Source organism: Zymoseptoria tritici, chromosome 2, assembly GCF_000219625.1.
Source record: "Zymoseptoria tritici IPO323 chromosome 2, whole genome shotgun sequence".
In the NCBI taxonomy this organism is placed as follows: Eukaryota; Fungi; Ascomycota; class Dothideomycetes; order Mycosphaerellales; family Mycosphaerellaceae; genus Zymoseptoria; species Zymoseptoria tritici.
Genome location: NC_018217.1, coordinates 1,118,377 through 1,138,604, shown reverse-complemented (window position 1 = coordinate 1,138,604; position 20,228 = coordinate 1,118,377). Strand labels below are relative to the sequence as shown.

The window sequence follows — 20,228 nt, the reverse complement described above, 5'->3', positions numbered from 1 at the left end:
TCCGACGTGTCGCGCGATGACCGAAGGAAAGGGCAGGAGAACGTGAACGGCAAATGACAGAAGAAGAAGAAGAAGCAGCGATTGCAACCTTATTGTGGCCAGACGCCGACGGCCTGCATAGAACTATCCAGGTGCGACACATGGTGTTCGTTGGTGCTCCGACCTCTGCGTCATTAACGCAACCCTGGTAGCCGGATATCCATTCGTCGTGTTTCGTGCCATTGACTTTACGGCCCATCTCACCTCGTGTCATCGGCCGCTGCCGTGATTGCGAAAGTCGAATCGAACCGGGGAGAAAGGAAAGAGGAGAGGCGATCCTGGAAAAGCAATAACGGAGAGTTCGACTGGGATGACAGAGCTAGGCTCGGATAGGAAGGAAGCTAGTGCCGGGTTGGCTGCTCTTGGCGGCTGCGTAGGTGAATGGCGGTCTGTCGAGCAATGTGCATTTGGTGACCATCAATGAGATATCTTGACTAGTTGGGTGAGTCAAGTGAGCTGTTGAGGATGAATGGCTTCGAATGTCATCCAAGTTTGTCTCTGTGATCAGGCGAATGATTTGAGTTGGGCAGCCTTGAACCCGGGTTCAAGGAGCAAGTCAAGCAGGGTTGCTTAAATTGCATTGAAGACGACATCCGTGGACTCTCTGCGAAATTTTTGTGCACTCTCCTGGTCCTGGGCCTTTGTAATCTCGAAGGGCAGGGCGTATAACGTGTGCAAGGGGGAAGTTGGGTCGAGGGGAAGTTGTTAGCTTCTCCTAAACAGGCAAAGACTCTTGCTCTCGAGAACAGGCATCAAAGCGTCCGGCCTGATTTGATGCCTGTTCTCGAGAGCAAGAGTCTTTGCCTGTTTAGGAGAAGCTAACAACTTCCCCTCGACCCAACTTCCCCCTTGCACACGTTAGTCTTGTTACGGTCGAAAAGCTCCTGGCTGGAGTCTGGACATGTGGACATGTGTATTGCCTTTGCTATCACATGTTCCACCTAATAGCAGTGATTCGGTGTCTCCACTGCCTTTTGTGCCACGGGAAACGATAGCTTTTCTCGTATTTGGCGACATTGGAAACTTATAGCTCTCAATCTCCAGCTGATGGTCGAAGGGATATAGAGAACATCCGCTTCCAGGCATTGTCAACCATGTCGAACCTACATGAACGACAGCAGCGGCAGACTCTGAAGAACACATCTGAGAGAGACATATTGACGCCAACAATTTCATCTCACAGCGAGACACGGCATTCCACAGCACAGAAAAGGAATCATTGGCACAGATTCTCATTCATTCATTCATATCATAAAAAATCAAAAACTTTTGTTTGAGTGGTGAGCCAACCCCACCCCGGCCATCTCCTCCCCTCCTCTACAGCTTATACTTGCTGTACAGCCGCCGAATCATCTCCAACCGCTGCCTCCACGACGAGGGGTACTCCCCCGGGGCGTCGCCATGCCACATGGCGCTGAACATGCACGCGTTCAGCGCCAGATTACGGACATAGCCCCCGAGGGAGTCACCCGACACCACCTTCACCTCTCCCGCCGAGGACAAGCTCGGGAAGCCCGGCCGCGTCAGGACGTGAACGTTATAAAAACGATCCTTCTTCGCGGCCGTGGCCTCCCGAGCTTGCAGGAAACTGGTGCGCTCGGCGGGAGAGATGGTGATGTAGACGTAGTTGAACGCCGAGGGGAACGTGTCGAAGGCGAAGGCGGCGCCGGAGTTGTTGAAGACTATGTTCACAAAGTCGTTGCCAATGTGACGCTTCTTGTTGATTACCGCGAGACGGGTGTCGGCGTCGTTGGGCATGAAGGTCGTGATGTGGTAGACCAACTCCGTTACCTCGTTGTTCCACACCATGGTGTACTCGCCGTCCGCGTCCTCGGCACGGTCGAGCCCCTGTGTGTTGAAGGATGCTCCTTGGAGCTTGCGGAGGGTGCCAATGTCTTCGAGGAATTCACGGTAGTCAGGAGTCCCAGAGATGTTGAGGAGGATTTCGTCTTCGGTAGTCTGCATCTCGCCCACGAATATGACGCCAGCCTTGTGCGAGTCGAGCGCAGACGTGCGATCGAAGGCTTGGATGGCTCGGGTGACGGCAGCATCGTTCTCGGGCAGCGTGATAATCTGCAGCGATCCCAATGCTGATGATGGGCGAGGAATGGCGACCTTTCCGTAAGTACGCCCTGTGATGTCGTCGGGGAAGACGTTGATGAAGTCTTGCATGTCGGTTTCCACTGTGACGGATGTTGTGATGCGGGCTTCGAGGTCCTCCATGTCGGAGGTGTCGTTGGGATCCAAGCTTGGTTGGGATGCTATGAGACGTTGGGCTGTTCCAGATGGCCGCCGTATGGTGACAATGGTCTTGCCCGTTCGCAAAGACGTCTCCGTGGTTATGAGCAGTATTCCAGTGACGCGATGGCAGGTGATGGTGCGGCCGTCATTTTCATCGAAATACTCGGTCAGCGGTGCTGTGATGAGCTCTTCTGCGTCCACTCGGTCCATCAGGTCGATGGTCACAAGACCCTGGTTCTCAATCTGCGCCTTTCCGTCGGAATCTGTATAGCTCAAACAGCTGGTAATGAACTCTTTCAATCCGTGACGATCGTGACGCTTCAATGCCATGTACCAGAATGTGATGACATGATGTGCCAGAGCGTATACGTACTGACCCAAGTCGTCTCCAGACGTGCTGTTACCGCCTGCGCTGTGTTCGCTGGTCGGAGTGCGCTTACGTTCAAGTGCCATGGTACTACGCATGGACTGAAGGTAGCTGTGGCACACGCCGAAAATGCGTTTAAAATCCTCCCTCCGAAGCCTATTCTGGAGATCGGGAAAGCGTGAAAGTCCGGCGAAGAATTCGAGCACATAGATGGCGAGGTATCTCTGCGTGACCATTCTCGCCATCTTGTTGATGATCGAGTCCATGAGCCCGGCCATGAGTTCGGGCAGCTCGTAGCAGCAAATGGTGAGGGCGTGAATGCAGTGGATACTGACAGTGTGGTCACGAGAGCCTGCAACATTGATAATCGTGATGACCGCTGACTTGATGTCTCTCCGTGGAAGATGTTGGTGATAGCTCGTCGTGGCAACTAGCATCTGTACAAATTGTGCCACGATGTAGGACTTCTTCAGTCCGGTCTCTGGTGGGGGTTCGACAAACGAATCTGCACTGAGGAGCTCGCAAATGGACTCCCGCAGATTGTTAATGTGCTGAGTCTTGGTGCGCCACAGTGCGTGGTTCCGAAGCTGAGGTGCTAGATCCGTCAGAATTGTGTGGTAGACATCCCATCTCTTGGGTGCTCGGACTATCATGTCGTGGACAGCGCTGACCCATGCACCCATGGAGAGGGTATCGAGTCCGTACACATTGGATTGGGGTTGCCGCCGAGCAGTGTCCTGAACGTCAGCATTGACAGCATTTTCAAGCTCGAGATAGCCCACGCCAGCGGCGTCGACACGGATGCGAAGCAATAGACGGGTCGCAACGACACTCCGGCTTGCAAGCTCACACAAGATAGGGAACGTCCGATTCCTCTGCGCTTCCCATTTCTCTTTGTGTGTCTTGTGGGTGAAGATGCTGACAATGCCTTTTGCGAGGATATCAACCACTGCAGGTTCGGCATCTAGGTTGCGAAGGAGACTTGCGAGGGTGTCGATATATTGTTGTCGCAACCCGGAGCTCTCGGTTTGGAAGTAGGCAAGCACGCTGATGTCGATGAATGCTTCCAGCTCAACGGTGTACAGTGTCGAATTGCACAATTTGCCAAGGAGATCCTGGTATCCCTGATCCCATATGGCGTGGTCTTCGAGCATGAGCGAGCGTCGCCATGGCATCATCAGCTGGCTGGAGAGCTCGGCGGGGAGTGGTCGATGAGCTTCGACGAACAGCTGTGCAATGGTAGGATGATGAAGCGGCTCGAAAAGGGACATTTTCTGACCCAAGCTTTGGAAGACAGAGTCTACGACGTCTTTGTCGAGTGAGAGGGACACGCATCGGCGGATTAGTTCAAGCCAAAGGCTCAGACCATCAATTTTGCTTGCAACGCTCTCTTGCTGCAACATGTTGCCAAGCAGATTCGCAACTTGCTCGCGCAAAATCCCATCTTTTTCGATCGGTACTGCCGTAAGGCTCATGAGTACTTGGTCTGGCCATATCGTGAAACTCTGGGTATCGATGATGGGAAGAAATCGCTCGGTCGTCAGCATGAGGGCACCAACAATAGCGCCGAAGCCGTATCGGGTGTAGAACCCCGAACTGTCGCGGATGATCTCGAGTATCGTTTCGGGGAACTGCCCACCGAGGTGTGCTTCAAGGATTTGCTGCGCCGAAGTCCATGATTGCTGGCTCAGACGCCTGTGTCGGTTGGAGCGGCTTCCTTGGTAGTAGGAGAAGGTGATGAAGCGCAAGGTGGAAGGCAGACTTGGTAGGAGTGAATAGGTGCCGATTGTATCGACCAGATACAGCGCTGCGTAGAGATCGGTGGTTGATGAGGAGCGACTAGCCGCCTCGAAAACTGCCACTAGGAGACGCTCAAGTGCAGTGGGAGCGAACCATTTGGCATGATACTGGACAGCTGTAGCGGCGGATCGAAGCACACGAGCGAGAGAGGAGTGCAATGGAGCTGTCGGTGTGCTTTGCAGGGCGGTGTTGCTGGCAGAGTCGCAATCTTCCACCTCCTTCGTCAGGCGCTGGCAGAGCGAGGCCTCGTGTGGCTCTATGTCGTGGAGGTCGAATCTGCCAGAGGGGGCGATGCGAGCATGCGAGGTGATCGGAGTTGGAGATAGCATGGCGCTGTGAGGCCGTCAGAACGAGTTTGACCACATGAAGCACCTCTCGATGTTGATCGACCGTGGTAGAATTTCGTAGAGCAATTGCAATCCGTGGCGGGCAAGCACGGGACCTCCCACGTTGTTTGGAAGTAGCGCCAAGTTCGCCGTGCTGCGAATGATGTCTGAACCAAGATGAAGAGTCAAGGCAGAATCTCGACTGCCAGCCTACTCTTCACCATTGACCATCCCGGCGCTGTGCCGTCCAAGAGTACTCTGGTGCTTACAAACAGTCGCCGTGCTGGTTGCTCTTTTCCTACTCATTCTACCACGGACAGGACGGCGTGAGAGAGCTTCACATACCTATTGTGGTTTGACACTGTGCCTCCCGAGAGGCTCGAGGCCGGCCTTGGAGTGGACAGGCCATCTTGATCGTCCATGAACGTTCACTGAAGGTCCTAGCATCGTCGATGAGACTACTCGGAGCAGAGTGCTGTTGAGCTCGCACTACCATCCTTTGACAGCCGCCAAGGTCGAAATTCCTCAGTCGTACGAAAATTTGTTCTCACGAGAATCGACGGATGGAAAGACGCATACTGGCGGGACAAACGATGCCCTGCATGCGTTCGCTGTCGACCTGAGGTTCAGAGAAAACCTTCCCCCGACGCCAGACGGGTGTGAGAAGAGGCGTGATTGGCGCTGCCGAGCCCCTGCCGCCAAAGCGGACCTCGCCGGATCCTACCCAAACATTATTTGGGGCGATCTTCAATGCCTGGCATCGGGTTGACTGTCAATTTTGGGAAAGTCCAGCAGGAGAAGGACCGCAGCGAAGATACGGACGGTGGAGCAGCAGTTCGGACACCGGATACCAGCATTGAACCAACATGTTCTGACAAGGATGCCGCCTCAATGGATCACTACTCGCCCGTGGCGCCAGCATGCATTCGCGTGCTGGTATTGCCTGTCGGTCAGATAGAGCGTGAACGCTTCTCATCGCTTGTGCGTCGGTTGCAAAGTGAAGCCAGTGTCATTCCCTTGGCCGATGTAGAGCAGCGAGGTAACAGCGAAGACTTCTTCCTGTCTCCAAAGGCTTCACCGCGAGGATCCTTGCTGTACCGCTTCTCAGCCGCGGCGCCCACAGAGCAACAGCAACACTATTCGCCATTCGAGTTCTTTCGGGAGCCCTTGATTGTACTGGGAATCGTCGACGGTCTGAACAATGCAGGAGAAGGCAGTAAGAAAGAGCTGGAAGGTGCGGCCGCATATTTGCGAGAGCGACATCCGCGGGTGGTCCATCGACAACTCGTAGTGTTGGAACAAGGCGACAACGAGAATGTGGACAGCGTGACCGGCGCGATTCGGATCCTCAATGCGGACACACCGAAAGACACCTCGCTCCGATATGCGGTCTGCGACTTGTCGGCACGATTTCTCGTTGGGTTCACAACCTATGCGAAAGCGGTGCAAGCATCGCCAACGATACAAACACCAGGGCAGACGGCAAAAGGCCTGCAAAGGACTGGCTCTTTAAGAGAAAGCGAGAGGAGGCCAGGCTCCGGACACGGGACGCCTCCACGCATATCTGGAGAAAGCAGTGCTTCTAGTCCAGGGCCACTGGGCCGACAACCTCCTGCACCAGCTACATCTTTCGATCAGATACCCCAAGCCAATGCCACCTCTGCAGCAAGATCGCGCGCTCACAGCAGAGGTAGCGACCGCAGCAATCAAAGCAGAGGCAGCGTGCGAGTTTCAAGTCCAGATCGAGTCGCAGTTCAAGGCTTTGGCTCGGGCACATCGCAAGAGAAGACTCGCGTTAGAGGGAGATCTCGCGTCGGCATCGTCGTAGGTTCGATATACATGATGTCTGGGCACTGGAACGAGGCCCTTCGCCTCTTCAGTGAACATACTCTCATATCTCAGAAAGTGTCTGATAGTCTCTGGCACGGCAAAGGCCTAGAGAACATGCTGGTGTGCATGATGCTGCTCGCGTGGTCGAGCGTGGAGTTTGTCATACCTTCATTCTGTGACCCAGCTGGTAAGAGGACAAGTACAGGCCGGTTCTCCCGCACGATGGCGACCGGTACAACTCGAGAGTCGGCGGAAAATGGTACCGCTGGCTCTGGAAGAAGTCGGCTTTCGTTTGCGATCCCCGAGATGGTGAAGCAAATCCTGGGCTTATATCGGTTCAGCGAAGGTGCCTTGGAGCTTCCTTTCCTGATTCCTGCGGAAGCCAGTATTCGATTCTCGAAGCTCTTGGCTGCTCTGAACCACAGCAACGGCGAGTTGCCCTTCGATCAGCTACAGTCCTTTGTGACAGCTGATCGTACTAATAAAGTCGACGTCAATGTGTCGCAGACGGCGAAAACAAATGTCGTCGACAATGCGAGACCATTCTCCAAAATCTCGATCGCAGAGCATCTCGCCCAGGCTCTCCCGGTCAGCACAGAAGGGCTGCCCACAGGCGATCACGTTAGACTTCTTGCTGGCCTGGCCTCGACATACAGTGTTCTCGGACTAGACCGGAAGAAGGCCATGGTCATGAAAGAGCTGGTCGCGCAACTTACCGGAGCACTGATGCAAGCACGAAAGCTGGGAGCTGCTGAGATGGGCATACATCCAGCGGCGAGTCTATCCACGGACGCTGGCGTTGATACGCTCCTTGCCATTGCCCAGGAAAGCGCCGGCATCTCAGAGCTCATGGTCGACTTGTGCCACATCTATGGAGCATCTTTCCCACGAAGCGTACGCTCCGACTCGCCGATATACCACGACACGAAAGAATTTGGCAGCAAGCGTATGAGTGTCGATCTTCTCAGAGCCCTTGTTGCATTCTGCGAGGCTTCTCCCGATCCGCGCGGGACTTTGCTCTTCACGACAACGCTGTTGAGGTTCGCTGGACCCAACGCCGCGATTGATGCTGCACCGGAGTCTGTTGCAAATGCACTCTCTAGAGAAGAGCAGATGCACCTCGCGACCGTGATCAACCGTACGGTGGCTGTGTCTCGGAATCTCGGCCTGCTTGACGTTCAAGCAAATTATTGGGACCCATTCTTGGTCCGTGGCGTTGAGGTAATGCAACCAACTGGACCGAGGGCTGTCATCGATCGAGCTAAGCTCAATGGCATGGAAAGTTCGATTGCTCAGCTCAACCCTGGTAATCCGTTGCTGTACGATCCGAATGCCAGCAGACCCGGTACGGCGATTGAGCAAATATTCGTCCTCGTGCAAGGAGAGCCATCGCGGTGTATAGTCACACTGCAGAATCCGTTTGATATTCCTGTGGATGTCGAGGGGATAGAGTTGGTAACTGATGGCCTCGAGTTGCCGTCGGAGCATGAACCTGTCAGTCTTGGTCCGCTGCGATTCCAGCAAGTCGCTGTATTGCTTTGGCCACAGCACGTCGGAGCCACAAAGATCACCGGCTGTCGAATCCGGATGCAAAGCTGCGCTCCTCAGGTCTTCCCTATCGTGGCTTCAGCTTGGTCGGCCAAGCCAGAACTTACCATTAAAGGAGTTGGAGTGCAGGCTAGAAGTCGCAAAGCCAGTCCGGGGGACGAGGAAGATCTCAAAAGTGCTGGGGTCAATGGTGCGGTCGTATCAATTGCAGTGATCAGCTCCATACCAACCCTTGAACTCGAGGACAGCTCCCATAACGAAACAGGGCTGATGCTCCTCGAAGGCGAGACTCGTTCGTTGACGCTCAGGTTGCGCAATATCTCCGCTGTCGACGCTTCCCTCTTCGATATGGTCGACACTGCAGATGTGCTGACGCTTGTGGGAGCGCGACTCTCAGCTGAGTCAAGCATAATCGTCAGACCCGGCGAGTGTAGAGCATTCGAGTTTCAGGTCCGAGGCAAGGCCGGCACGGAGGTCACCGTCGCGAACTTGTACTACGCTGCCAACTCGGAGAGCATGAAGTATGCCCGACTGGTCTCTGTGCCGGTCGCCATGACCGTGAACGCGGCGTTGCAAGTCCCACTGATTGAGGTTGTGCGGCCGCAAGGGCATTGGACCGATGCTGTGGAGCTTCTGCTTGATTTGCGCAACGCGTGGCCGAAGTCCATCTCTTTCAAATGCGCTGCCAAAGGTGTCGACATGTCTGCTGGAGAGATTGTCAGCCAGGAAGGAGAGCTGGCGCCGGGCGAAGTTCGTCGCATTCACCAGGTCATGCAACACGATCTTGCGACTTCTCAATACGAGAACGATGCTCAGCAAGCCTGCAGGCGATTTCTCGACAGGCTTCAGCTAGAGTGGCACGTCGATGGCCGCAGCGGTGTTGTCGATGTCCAAAGTCTGACGCTTTCACCCGAATCGGTAGAGCTTGTACGTGGTCACCCGATTCATGTGTCGGTCGCGCTGCCCGATGCGGAGGCTGGAATCAAAGTCGGCTCCTTTGTTTCCATCCAAGCAAAGTTGTCGAATCGCGCGAGCCAAGGGATGCCTTTGTCTGTGCAGTTGGTGCCCCGAAATCCACAACTGGACGATGATAAGAACATCGCTGTTGCTGGGAGCCTGCAGCGGATACTACCTCCACTTGATCCCAAGGCCAGGACGACGGTGGAGTTTGTTGTGTGTCCGTTGCTGTCGGGCACGACGGAGATGGATCTGATCGTGAGACCGGCGAGACTGTCAAGGTCGGAGACGATCGATGGCTGGCAAAGTACACAAGTGGTGTCTTTGGCGGTGAAGTGAGAAGTAGGTGAGATTTGATACCCGAGAGAGACGGAAAGACTGTAGGTGGAATTGGAGTATTAGCGACACAAATTCATCGTCGCCAGCTCCAAACTTGCCTCAGCGGGCCGCCTCAATCTCCAAGGTTCAAACTGATCTCCTTTGGCCAGGCCAGTCGATATTGGCCTCGACTGTGAGTGACTGCAAGAGAGAAGTCTGGTCTCGAACGATCGCCACTCCGGCTGACCTGACTATCCACGACCTACCTAATTGCACTCTACAGTCACCTCGCAGGACTTCTCCTACTGACAGGTACCCTCTTCCATTCGAGCCCACGTCCACGAAAAAGCGCGTTTCGCGTGTCGACTGTGTGACATTCAAATATGACATACACCTAGCAGGCCAGTGCAGGAAGATCAAATTCATAGACAAAGACCACAGGAGCTCTTCTCTCAACCAAAGCTTGTCGAGGGAGTACAAGACCTCCAAGTTCGACTCCAAAACGGTGCCCCGAGATCTTCGATCCCTCCCACCGAGCGCTGTGGCATCGTACTGCTGCGACTCACATCAGCCCCGAGTCGTCCAAACGCGTGTCCAAAGCAACAACGAAGCAGCACAACTTACTTTTCGCTACTTCGCACCCGCTATTAGAGGAGGGTGATGCGGCGATCGTGAGGCCATGGATATCCTTATAATGACAGGATCGCCGAGTCCAATCCTAGAGGAAATCGAGCAAGAAGAGCAGGCGAGCGGGGAGGAGACGAGCAAATTGCCTGCCTTGTGAACGTGGACAGCACAGCAGCGGCCGACTAGGTGCTAAGACAACCTGGACGCACATGGCGACGATCCGCCATGGCTCTTCTCAAACTTTGTTCTGCTCTGATGATGGTGCACTACCTGAGGTATTGTTTTGTTGGCTCAGGCAAAGTAGGACGTTATCATTTCTCATCCAACCCTCGAGTCTGCTTGCTGCCTCTTGGGAGCTTCTAAGCTCACTCTATCTTCGCTGTCTTCATATAGCCATAATGATGTATGCATAATCATCTACTTCCACCCTGGCTCATTCCGTATTCTCCTATCCAATCCTCCGGCAAAGCCACCGGGTATGCATTGTAAGAACCACTCCTCCTCCTTCATACCATCCCCGCGCCACGATCTCCAAGACTGAACCTCTCCTCAGTCCCAAATAGCTCGCCCGCCTCGCGACAGAACCTCGCCTCTCCCCTTCCACCGGCAGACTCACTCGCCCAGCAAATGACCGTCGCATCCAGCACGCAGCCCACCACATTCTCCACCACGCCCAGAATCGCGAAACCTATCGTGCCGGCATACAGACCCACGACGTACGCATAAAGACTGCCGCGGATGCCGCCGTCGATCTGAATCATGTGTGCGGCACGCACCCAGCCGAGAAAACCGAGCGAGAACGACATGACCCAGCGAGTTGCTTGCAGCAAAAGTTTCGCGAGGCGATATGGGAGGAGAGAACTGGTGGTCTGGTCGCTGGGGTTGAAATTGCGAGGACCAAGTGTGTTGCTCGGGTTGGTGCGGCTGATAAAGTGTAGCTGTCCCAAGCCACGACCGGAGATGCCAAGTGGTTGTGAATGGATCGCGGCGTAGGAAAGAGTGAGAGGATTCGTGAGGCTGGCAAGATTCGTCGGGATGAGCCAGTAGATGCACATGTTGAGGACGCCGGACAGACGACCTGGAACGACGATCAGTGGGAGGCGAATGAGGAGAGAGATGAAGGTGCTGAGGCAGACTGTGCCGAACAGCGCTCCTGTAGCGTGGAGGAAGCTAGCCTTCACGACGTCGCGGCTGGACGGCTGAGGAACCACGAGGCGATGGAAGTACCATTGGCTGACGGTCGCTGCGGTTGTAGCGCGTTGAATTCCTGCAATGACGCCGAGTGTCCAGAGGAACTGAAGGACGAAGAAGGCTCCCAGCCACCAGCTGTTCGCGCTGAGGATGAAGCCTGCTTTCCCGCTGACAAATGCGCCAGAGAGGAAGACCCGTTCGAACATGAGGATCCACGTCCATGCGAATACCACCACCGCACCCAGCGTTGCGAATCCATACATGACCAGGAATGGACTTGCCGCCAGGATCTTGACCGAGAATTCGAGGATATTGATCGACTGATGGAGGTCGTGTCGGTTCTTCAAGACGCTCCAAGTCCAGAATACAGCCATAATAGCTGGCGCCGCTGAAAGCCATCGCATCGCCCGGTCCTGGATGGAGGCGCCGTGCCATGAGCCTTTGAAGCTGTTGACCAATGGGTACAGCGAGAACGCAAAGAGAACGACAGGTACAGCCACAATCATGCCGAACATTAGAACACGCACGTGGTTCCGTAGCAGAGCCAGCCAAGTGAGTGCCACCACCACTGCGATCAAAGTGTCCCACATGAGCATATTTGTGCTTCCCTTGAGCACGCTGTAGATCGTGTCTCCCAGTGGCTTCTTACCAGATGGCTGAGAAGTCTGCAGCCAGACCAGAACGAACGCCGCGATCATCGTACAAAACGAGATTGTGAAGAACGTTCCCCAGAATGCATCGTGCTTGGGCGGCTCGATAGAAGGTAAAATGACAGTCGGTGGCACGCTTTCGCGGTCGGGAGAAGATGGTCGTGGATGCAGCATCTGTGTTGCCTCTTCCGTCTCTGTGGGAATGAATGCGCTTGAGCGAGTCGTCTTGCCAGTAGACCGAAAAGGCTGGAATGGTTCCGGATCGATAGAAGGCGAGAGATTTGCGAGCGACTCGGGCGGTTCTTCGTCAATTGTGCTGTTTAGATTGACATCCACCAGCCGTCCTTTCCCTTTCGCGCTTGGTCCGCTGCCTTCGGACTCGGGCCTGCTCCCTGCTCGTGACGAAGCCTGGTAAGGAGCACCGAGTCTTCCTCGATCTCTGTCGTGGTTCTGGCCCAACTGTGTCTCCTCCAACTTTTCTACGCCATCCTCTTCCAACTCAGAGCTTTCCGATAGATTACTCGGTCCGAAATGCTGTCTGCTCCGCTGCAGCGCGTAGAAGTCCGCCACCTCTCTTTCATGCTCATCGCTCTCGTCCTCGTCGTGGAAGTCGTCCGTCGCGCTGTGAAATAATGGAGCTTGTGGATCCTGCCGCGAAAGTCTCGCCGCAAATGGGAAGCGTGATTGTGATGACGCCGGATTCTGATATGGATGCGAAGACATGCTGGGACGTTGGACATATCGTGAGTTGCTGGCCATCCGTCGTCGGTCTAGTGGATTTCGTGATCGAGTCCGAGGATCGTCTTGTTGTGTGAAGGAGAGGCGTGCGTTGGACTGCTGGAGAAAGCGTGAGGCATCTGAGAGCACGACGAGTTAGTCACACGAGCAATGACGGCTGATAGCTGCCTCCTGACATTTGGAGAAATGTGTGCACGGCGGATTTGACCAGACTTACATTCAGAGAACATCGCGACGACCGCGGTATATCGGTAAGTTTGGTCGTGATTGTGTAGCGGCGTGCTTAGAGCGATGCGCTGTGGTCGAGTTGGAGTTGGCGGCTTAGAGCTTCACCGCAGCGGCGATCTGAAGCTGTTTCTGAACGCCGGATGCAGCACGTCGCGACCGGTCAGCTACCCTGTGCAGTATTATCTCCTCGTGCCAGCCGAGAGGAGAAATTGCATAGATTCGTAATTGTTGAAGAAGACGGAGAGAAGAGGGTAAACAATAGGTGAGTCGACAGGTGAAGGGTTGACAAGGTAGAGACTGGAGAGCTTGTTCGATGTCGTCGATAAGACAAGGCTATAATCCATGCCCGTGACTTCGGTCACATGTCACCAGTCCCCCTCGCGCACTGACGAGATCACTTGAATGGACTACCTCTTGCACTACCCGAACATCTGCTTCAAGACACCCTTCATTTCACCATCATAGCCACATTCATCAACACATACACATGCTCGATATTCACGCCTCATATTGCAGCTACACGTGCCCTCATAAGGTCTCGTTCGCGCGCTTATCGGACTTGCGGGGCGAAGAGTGGGACGGATCGCGGCTACTTTTCGACCACAAAGAGGAGATCCACTCGACCGCAATCACTTTCATCTTGCTGGTAGTAAAAGGGTTTTAGGCTTGCCACTTATATTCAAAGTCTGCATTCGTCTTGTTTCAATCTTTGCAGACTCGCGCGCCTGCCTGCACGAGCCGTGAAGCGACCAGTATTCCATCCTATATCGACCTTTATAGATACATTCTATCATGCTTCGATCAGGCTTCCCCCGTCTAAAACCACTCACCGCCCAACCAGCGGTTGACCATGTCCAGAGACGCCTCAGGCTGGTTGTACGGAACCATGTGGCCAGCGGCGTGGATGCGGACAAAGGTGAAGTTGCCCGATGACTTGACGGAACCAATCTTGTTCTTGCTTTGAGTAAGAGTGAGATCCTTCATCGGCGCCTTTGCGTACGCCTTTTGGCCTGGCCACTCAAGGGCGTTGGTCCAAGCAAGGTTTCCGAGCCTGAAGTGAAGTTAGCAGATGATCGATCAATCGGCGTAAAAAGTTGTAACATACCAGTTGCAGATGTAATCAGCGTCACCAGCATAGATGAGGACTGGGATCTCCTTGAGGATATCCGGCACCAAGCGGTGGTATGGCTGCATCCAGTCGCCGTTGAACAAGAAGTTGCGGTTGATGTCGAAGTTGCAGGAATCGTACTTGCTGACCTCGGCGCCCAGGGCCTTCATGACAGAGTCACGGTTGAGGTACTCTTGAATCCAGTCGAGCTCGTCGTAGCACAAGCTGCCGCCCTTGCACTTCTCACGAACATCGTAGACGTTCTGACCAGTGCGCTGGTATGGGCCGATGAGGGCGTTGTTGCAGTAGATGCTGGCGGGAACGCAAGACCAGACGGACTCGGAGTCGTAGCACTTCTGGATCAGGCTCTGGCAGCGGTCGAGGGAGTTGTCCATGCTAGTGCAAGTCTGCTCATCGACGACCGCGGGCCAGCCACCATCACCGCAGGCCATTGGGCGGTAGTACTCGTACTGAGTAAGACCGTCGGTGAGACCGTTGCCGATCAGGACGGATTGAAGGTTGATGTTACGCTTCTTGTGAGAAAGAATCTCAGACGCGAACACTGGGATGTAGTGGCCAGCGTACGACTCGCCTGAAATGTGAAAGTCCTGCTTGGCGTACTCTGGGAATTGCTTGAAGAAGAGAGTCAAGAGAGCGTAAACATCCTTGCCAGCGGCCACGGTGTTGGAAACAGCGCTACCAGAGTAGCTGTATCCGACGTTGACAGGCTGATCGAGGAAGATGACGGAAGCGTTGGCGTTCCAACTGCTGGGGTTGAAGACGGTCTTGCCGTTCTTGTCGATGGAGGAGGGTCCCAACTCCATGAAGAGGCCGGTGAGAGAAGAGCATCCTGGGCCTCCGTTCAACCAGAGAACCACAGGGTCATTCTTGGGGTCGTTGCGAGACTCGAAGAACCAGTAGAAGAGATGCTTGTCGTCCTCCTCGTTGTCCAAGTATCCGGAGTATTGCTTCACCTTGTCCACACCGAGGCTCGCAGGGTCGACCTTCTTGGTGCGAAGGTTGAAGTTCTCGAGATCGCCATCAAGCTCACGCTCCTTCTTTCCCTCGGAGTTGACAACGTACATCTCCTCAGTCTCCTTGCCAGAGGTGTAGAAATCCCACTCGCTCTTCTCCTTGCGAGTGTGCTTCTTTGGCGTGCTGAAGAAGGATGCCTTGCTCATGGCTTCTGGAAACATCATGGCGACCTCGTCCCAGGTCTGTCGAGCTTCATCGGTGAGATGCTTCAGCTCGTGGTTGAGCTTGTCCAATGGCTTGCTCCAAGACGATGCCTTGTCGGTGGCAGCCTTGAAAGCATCCTGAACAGCCGCTGGAACCTGCACGAGCGGTTGCTGCTGCTGTGGCACGGCTGCCACAGCGGCTCCGAAGAGCATGGCCGACGCTGCGACCTTCATCTTGATGGAGTGGCGGTTTCAGGCGGCAGTATTGTGAGATGGTGGGGGGGTTGTGGAAGCTTCGGAGGTTGGACTAAGGTACTTCGGGATCGAGGCAGTCGATTGTGAGATGGAAAAAGCTGATGGTCGATGATGAGACCGAACAGCGTTGATGGGGATGGTAGGCTGATGTAGAAGGGACGGGAGAGTAACCAGGATGAAGTGAACGTGAGAGAGTCCAAGCACCGCGAGGTCATGCGCCAGGAACGATGATGTCTTAAAGCGGGTTTACCTAGCGCCGTTCTTATCGATCGGCTTGGAAACGGTGGCTGGAGTGCCTGGCCCGGTTTACTACTGACACGAATCACACGATGATATCGAGCATGTACGCTGTGCTCGGACTTATCTGGCAGATTTCTGTTCTATACTACTGTCCCGATCCTTTGGACTGTTGAAACCTCTTACGACAAGGCGTAATGAGTAGTAATACTTGAAAACGTAATGGTGTTCAGAGACAGCTGGGAAGTCGATGAATGAGGAAGGTGGCTGAGCTGAGCTTTCCCCTCACCTTGATGGGTTGGACTGTCCTTTAGCACGCATGGCTTTTATGCTCGCGCTGGATCGCATCTATCAATTCTGCGTCATGCTGAGTCTTGCTGGTCAACTTTTGTCAAGACCTCAGTTCTTGAGCTTCACCACATCTTCCTGCATTTGAGATTGACAGAGCAGACAGCAGTCCAACATGCCTTCCGCCCAGATCAATCAGCCTTCCAACCAGATCAAGCTGACAAACGTCAGTTTGGTCCGTATGAAGAAGGTGAGAATGATTCACGGAAATCGGGCAGTTGCACGAAACTAACAATTCAACCCTAGGGCAAGAAACGATTCGAAGTCGCCTGCTACAAGAATACCGTCACCTCATTCCGCGCGGGCAACGAAACGGATCTCGACAATGTCTTGCAAATACCAAACGTCTTTCTCAATGTATCGAAAGGACAAGTCGCACCCAACGATGATCTCAAGAAAGCTTTCCCTGGCATGACCCGCGATGAGATAGTACTGGAGATTTTGAAGAAAGGAGAGATCCAAGTGGGCGAGAAGGAGCGGTCGCAAGAGCTCGAGCGTGTGCACAAGGAGGTCATCGAGATTGTGGCGGGAAGACTGGTCGATCCGAAGAGTAAGAGAGTCTACACCACTGGAATGATCGAGAAGGCACTGGACCAGCTTAGTAGCAAGAGTGGGCACGCAGGCAGGACAGCTGGCAAGGGATCTGGTGTTGAAGGCGGCGATCGGAGTAAGAGTCGGGATCAGAGCGCGGCAGCCACAGATTCAGGCTCAAATACACCAGCGAGAAGCAATGCGGAAGCAGATGCAGAGGCCAAGGCAGTCGAACGAGCGAAGTGGACAGGTGTGGTCACGACGAGGAGTGCAAAGTCACAGGCTCTGGATGCGATGAAAGCATTGATCGCACATCAACCGATCCCAGTCGCGAGAGCGAGAATGAGACTGAGGATTACATGCCCAACCACCGTTTTGAAGCAGACCGTGAAATCCGCACCAAAATCAGAGGGCGAGGAGGCGACCACGGGAACAGTGAAGGACAAGATTCTGAGCCTAGTCGAGCAAGTCGAGAGCCAAGACGTTATGGGAGAGGAGTGGGAATGTGTGGGATTCGTCGAGCCTGGAAGCTTCAAGACTTTGAGCGACTTCATCAGTGCGCAGACCAAGGGGAGGGCGAGAGCTGAGGTATTGGATATGGCTGTCACGCACGAGGGTGATTGAGTGCGTGCGCTTCAGCCTTTGCTTTCTTCGATCTCGAAGCGTTCAAGCGAGCATTGCGAAAGTTTGATGAATACCACGACAGGAACGAATGACAAGAATTATCGGCGTTGAATACTGAAAGTACGACGTGAGTCCTGTTCGCTAATTCTGAGCTGATCCACAGTCACTGCATCTTCGAGTCCGCCGGTTCGACCTCATGGAATGCGACGGATGACGAGGGCATGTAAGTCCGCATCAGTAACTTTCGGTCCCACATTCAACTGCTCACATCGGGTACCGAGTCTGCCCTCGCTGTCCATTAGGTACTCAATCGACTCTCCAACTTCGCCTTCAACATCTTAGTCTGCATTATTCTCGACCTCGATGATCTCCTCCGCAATCTCAAAGACGAACGACAACGGCATCATACCCTGACCATGCGCAATATAAAGATCCACATCCGCCGCATGCTCCTTCAGTAACGCATCGACCATATCACCAAGCCGCACGCCCTCCTCCCTATTCTCAATCCTTCGCGGAATCTCATCGTCGTAATGTTCCGCCCCTCGCATCTTCATGAACTTCGTAGCCGGCTGGAACGGCATCATGTCCCGCCAGGAACCGTGCGGGTCAGGATGGAATTCAAGATCGACGCGGTCGAACACTGCGAAGCCCAAGCCTGTTAAGGGGTCGATGCCGATGTCGATGATGAACTTTGGGAAGAACTCGAGGGTTGAGCTCGTCATTTCCGCGGGGAAGTAGCCTGGCGGGAGGGGCCTCTCTGTGAAGCCGAGTCTCAAGCCGATATCCGGTAATGTGGTGATCAGGCCCCGGAATTTGCTGTTGACCGATTGTAGGACGATGAGGTCGCGCGGTGGGAGGTGGTCTAAGATGAGGGTCGTCAGCTCTGTGACTGCAAAGACTTTGCTGCGCGCGTAGAGGTTGCGGGTGTCGGAAGGTAAGGTTACAGCGGCGGCGCGCGCAATGGCTCTCCTGGTGGATACGGCGTCCGAGCTGGCAGCTTTGCAGCGCGGGATGCTGTCGAGGATGCCGACTGACGTTGAGCGGCAGAGCAGGCGTTTCTTTGATGGAGGCGCCAGGTCCAGGATGATGTCGTCTTCGCTGGAGTCGTCAGGTTGGGCCGGGTCAGCGGCGATGGTAGAGGCATCGGTGGGGGCCTTGATGGCTTCGCTGATGTGCGCCACCGCCGTTGGTCCCTCTCGAGGCGTCGGACGATAGAACCGCCGTCGCTTGACGATGGGCGAAGCCAGGTCCAGCATGAGTCCGTCCTCGCTCGACTCTGCACGGGGATTGGGGTTTGCTCCAGACCCCCAAGGTGGCGAAGGCTCTCGGATGACTTCGGGGTATACGAATGGGTCATCCATGTCTCCTTACTCTGAATGGATGTTTTGACTCTGGGGGTTTTCGAGCTGAAGGTGGGTCTGAGAAAAGAATGGTGCATGACTGGTGCTGTTGCGTTTGTCGCGAGGGGCAAGATTCGAAGCTCACGTGCGCAGCGAGCTCAAATTTCGCTAGTGAAGTGAATGAAAGTGCGCAGCTGGCATACTTTGTTGCGGGACCCTAAGGTGAGGACGGACCGTTTACCGACGACATACTGCGAGGACACTCATCGACCATGCTTTCGTTAGACTCCGTGTCTTGCAATATGCCATTCACATGATCCGTGAGACGATCAGGCGCAATGATACACAACTCACATGCGCTTCAGAATTCAGACATCAGCAGCTGATGGGATCGGAAGTGCACATGATGCTGAGTGGTCTAACTCTTGACCACCCAGAGCAGAGTTAACACGGCCGGCTCGGTTCTATCAACAACAGCAACTACACTTCCGTACCCAGTACCTTGAGGCTCACTTGCCAAACCATGCACCATTTACCCTCGCGTCTTCGATAAACAATACCGCCATCACTCAACTGCGTGCGATCATCATGGAATATATCAAGGAAGAGCCTCTGGATTCTTTATACTCCAACGTCAACGGTTCCATGCCACCTTCGCATGTCCGCAAAAAGAAGCGACTCGGTGGCTTCCTCCATGACACGCTCTTGGAAACCGGCGGCAATGGCTACATTGGAGCGCACCAGACCGACATGCTCTTCGACGAATTCGACGACTGTGTCCTAGATGGTCCGAGCCCTATTGCTGCGGGACCAAGCACTACACACAAGCAACCGGTGAACAGCGATAGTGAGGCCCATCGCCTTCCTTACCAGCCCAATTCTCAGGCCTGCAGTATGATTCACCCGGCTCCAAAGGGTATCTTGGGACAATGTTTCTACACTACCGGCATGATCGTGAGCAGCGAAGTGTGTGTGGAAGTCACGAAGATGCTCTTCGACACCGGTGCGGCTGCCACATTCATCAGTCCAGAGGCAGCGCGAAAAGCGAGGTTGAAAGTCCGTGACTGTCAACCTCAAAGCTTTCGACAAGCAGATGGGTCGCTTATCAGCAACAACAAATTTGTAGATATTCATCTCTACATCGCCGGCATCGACCAGAAGATCTCCGCCTATGTTGACAATTCTTATACCGGACGCCATCTTCTGATCGGCCAGCAGTCACTCGCTCAGTTCTCCGTGCAGTCGAACCACTGCTTTGGTGCTCGTCAAGGACAGCGCTGGACTATCGCACAGAACATGACCGGACTTCGCAAGCGTCGCGTTCTCCTTGTGGAGGACCCACAGCAGACTCCGACGAAGCTGCAAGTGTTCAGTCACCAAGAAGGGCTACGCAGGGCAGAGACACCTGGAGAGACGGCGACCGAGCGCAAGAGCCGTGAGGTTCTCAAACGATCTGAAACTCGCCATGAGCGCCTCAAGAAGCGTCACGGTGCTAGGCTCGCAGAACGATACCGCAACGAAACGGAACCTATATGGGATCTCCTCTGAGGGCTGCTCGTCGACTCAGTCCTTGTGCGCACTGACTATGGCCCTGGAGTCAGCTGCATCCCGAGGTACCACAACTGCATGAGCGTTGTTTCATCTGGTTGAGCAGTATGAGGGCGAAAAGCGAGTACACTCCAAACACCAGGCGATACTGCCTTTTCTTTTTCAAAAGCCCTGCAAGTTCCTGGCCTATCGAGTA

The 20,228-nt window shown here is 54.4% G+C and overlaps 7 protein-coding genes across 7 annotated transcripts; 3 read left to right on the top strand and 4 right to left on the bottom strand.

The window, feature by feature from the left end:
• Positions 1-1,356: 1,356 nt before the first annotated feature.
• On the bottom strand, positions 1,357-4,776 carry MYCGRDRAFT_90584 (Rap/ran-GTPase-activating protein; the record flags this gene model as incomplete). The annotated part of the gene is made up of 1 exon (XM_003854802.1): positions 1,357-4,776. One exon carries the CDS (start codon positions 4,774-4,776, stop codon positions 1,357-1,359), a length of 3,420 nt encoding a protein of 1,139 aa, XP_003854850.1.
• Positions 4,777-5,523: 747 nt separating this feature from the next.
• MYCGRDRAFT_107953 (uncharacterized protein) lies at positions 5,524-9,735 on the top strand (the record flags this gene model as incomplete). The annotated part of the gene is made up of 3 exons (XM_003855616.1): positions 5,524-9,443; positions 9,597-9,619; positions 9,710-9,735. The coding sequence occupies 3 exons, from the start codon at positions 5,524-5,526 to the stop codon at positions 9,733-9,735; spliced, it is 3,969 nt and encodes a 1,322-aa protein (XP_003855664.1).
• Positions 9,736-10,473: 738 nt separating this feature from the next.
• Positions 10,474-13,129, bottom strand: MYCGRDRAFT_68064 (uncharacterized protein; the record flags this gene model as incomplete). The annotated part of the gene is made up of 2 exons (XM_003854801.1): positions 10,474-12,751; positions 12,850-13,129. The coding sequence occupies 2 exons, from the start codon at positions 12,860-12,862 to the stop codon at positions 10,560-10,562; spliced, it is 2,205 nt and encodes a 734-aa protein (XP_003854849.1).
• A 485-nt stretch (positions 13,130-13,614) lies between these two features.
• Positions 13,615-15,543, bottom strand: MYCGRDRAFT_103135 (cpy like protein carboxypeptidase; the record flags this gene model as incomplete). Its single annotated transcript, XM_003854800.1, has 2 exons — positions 13,615-13,911; positions 13,966-15,543. 2 exons carry the CDS (start codon positions 15,378-15,380, stop codon positions 13,677-13,679), a joined length of 1,650 nt encoding a protein of 549 aa, XP_003854848.1.
• Positions 15,544-16,097: 554 nt separating this feature from the next.
• On the top strand, positions 16,098-17,141 carry MYCGRDRAFT_68059 (uncharacterized protein; the record flags this gene model as incomplete). Its single annotated transcript, XM_003855617.1, has 2 exons — positions 16,098-16,176; positions 16,233-17,141. The coding sequence occupies 2 exons, from the start codon at positions 16,102-16,104 to the stop codon at positions 17,139-17,141; spliced, it is 984 nt and encodes a 327-aa protein (XP_003855665.1).
• A 381-nt stretch (positions 17,142-17,522) lies between these two features.
• Positions 17,523-18,505, bottom strand: MYCGRDRAFT_90579 (uncharacterized protein; the record flags this gene model as incomplete). The annotated part of the gene is made up of 2 exons (XM_003854799.1): positions 17,523-17,551; positions 17,620-18,505. The coding sequence occupies 2 exons, from the start codon at positions 18,503-18,505 to the stop codon at positions 17,523-17,525; spliced, it is 915 nt and encodes a 304-aa protein (XP_003854847.1).
• A 567-nt stretch (positions 18,506-19,072) lies between these two features.
• MYCGRDRAFT_90578 (uncharacterized protein) lies at positions 19,073-20,032 on the top strand (the record flags this gene model as incomplete). Its single annotated transcript, XM_003855618.1, has 2 exons — positions 19,073-19,487; positions 19,611-20,032. 2 exons carry the CDS (start codon positions 19,073-19,075, stop codon positions 20,030-20,032), a joined length of 837 nt encoding a protein of 278 aa, XP_003855666.1.
• Positions 20,033-20,228: the final 196 nt, after the last annotated feature.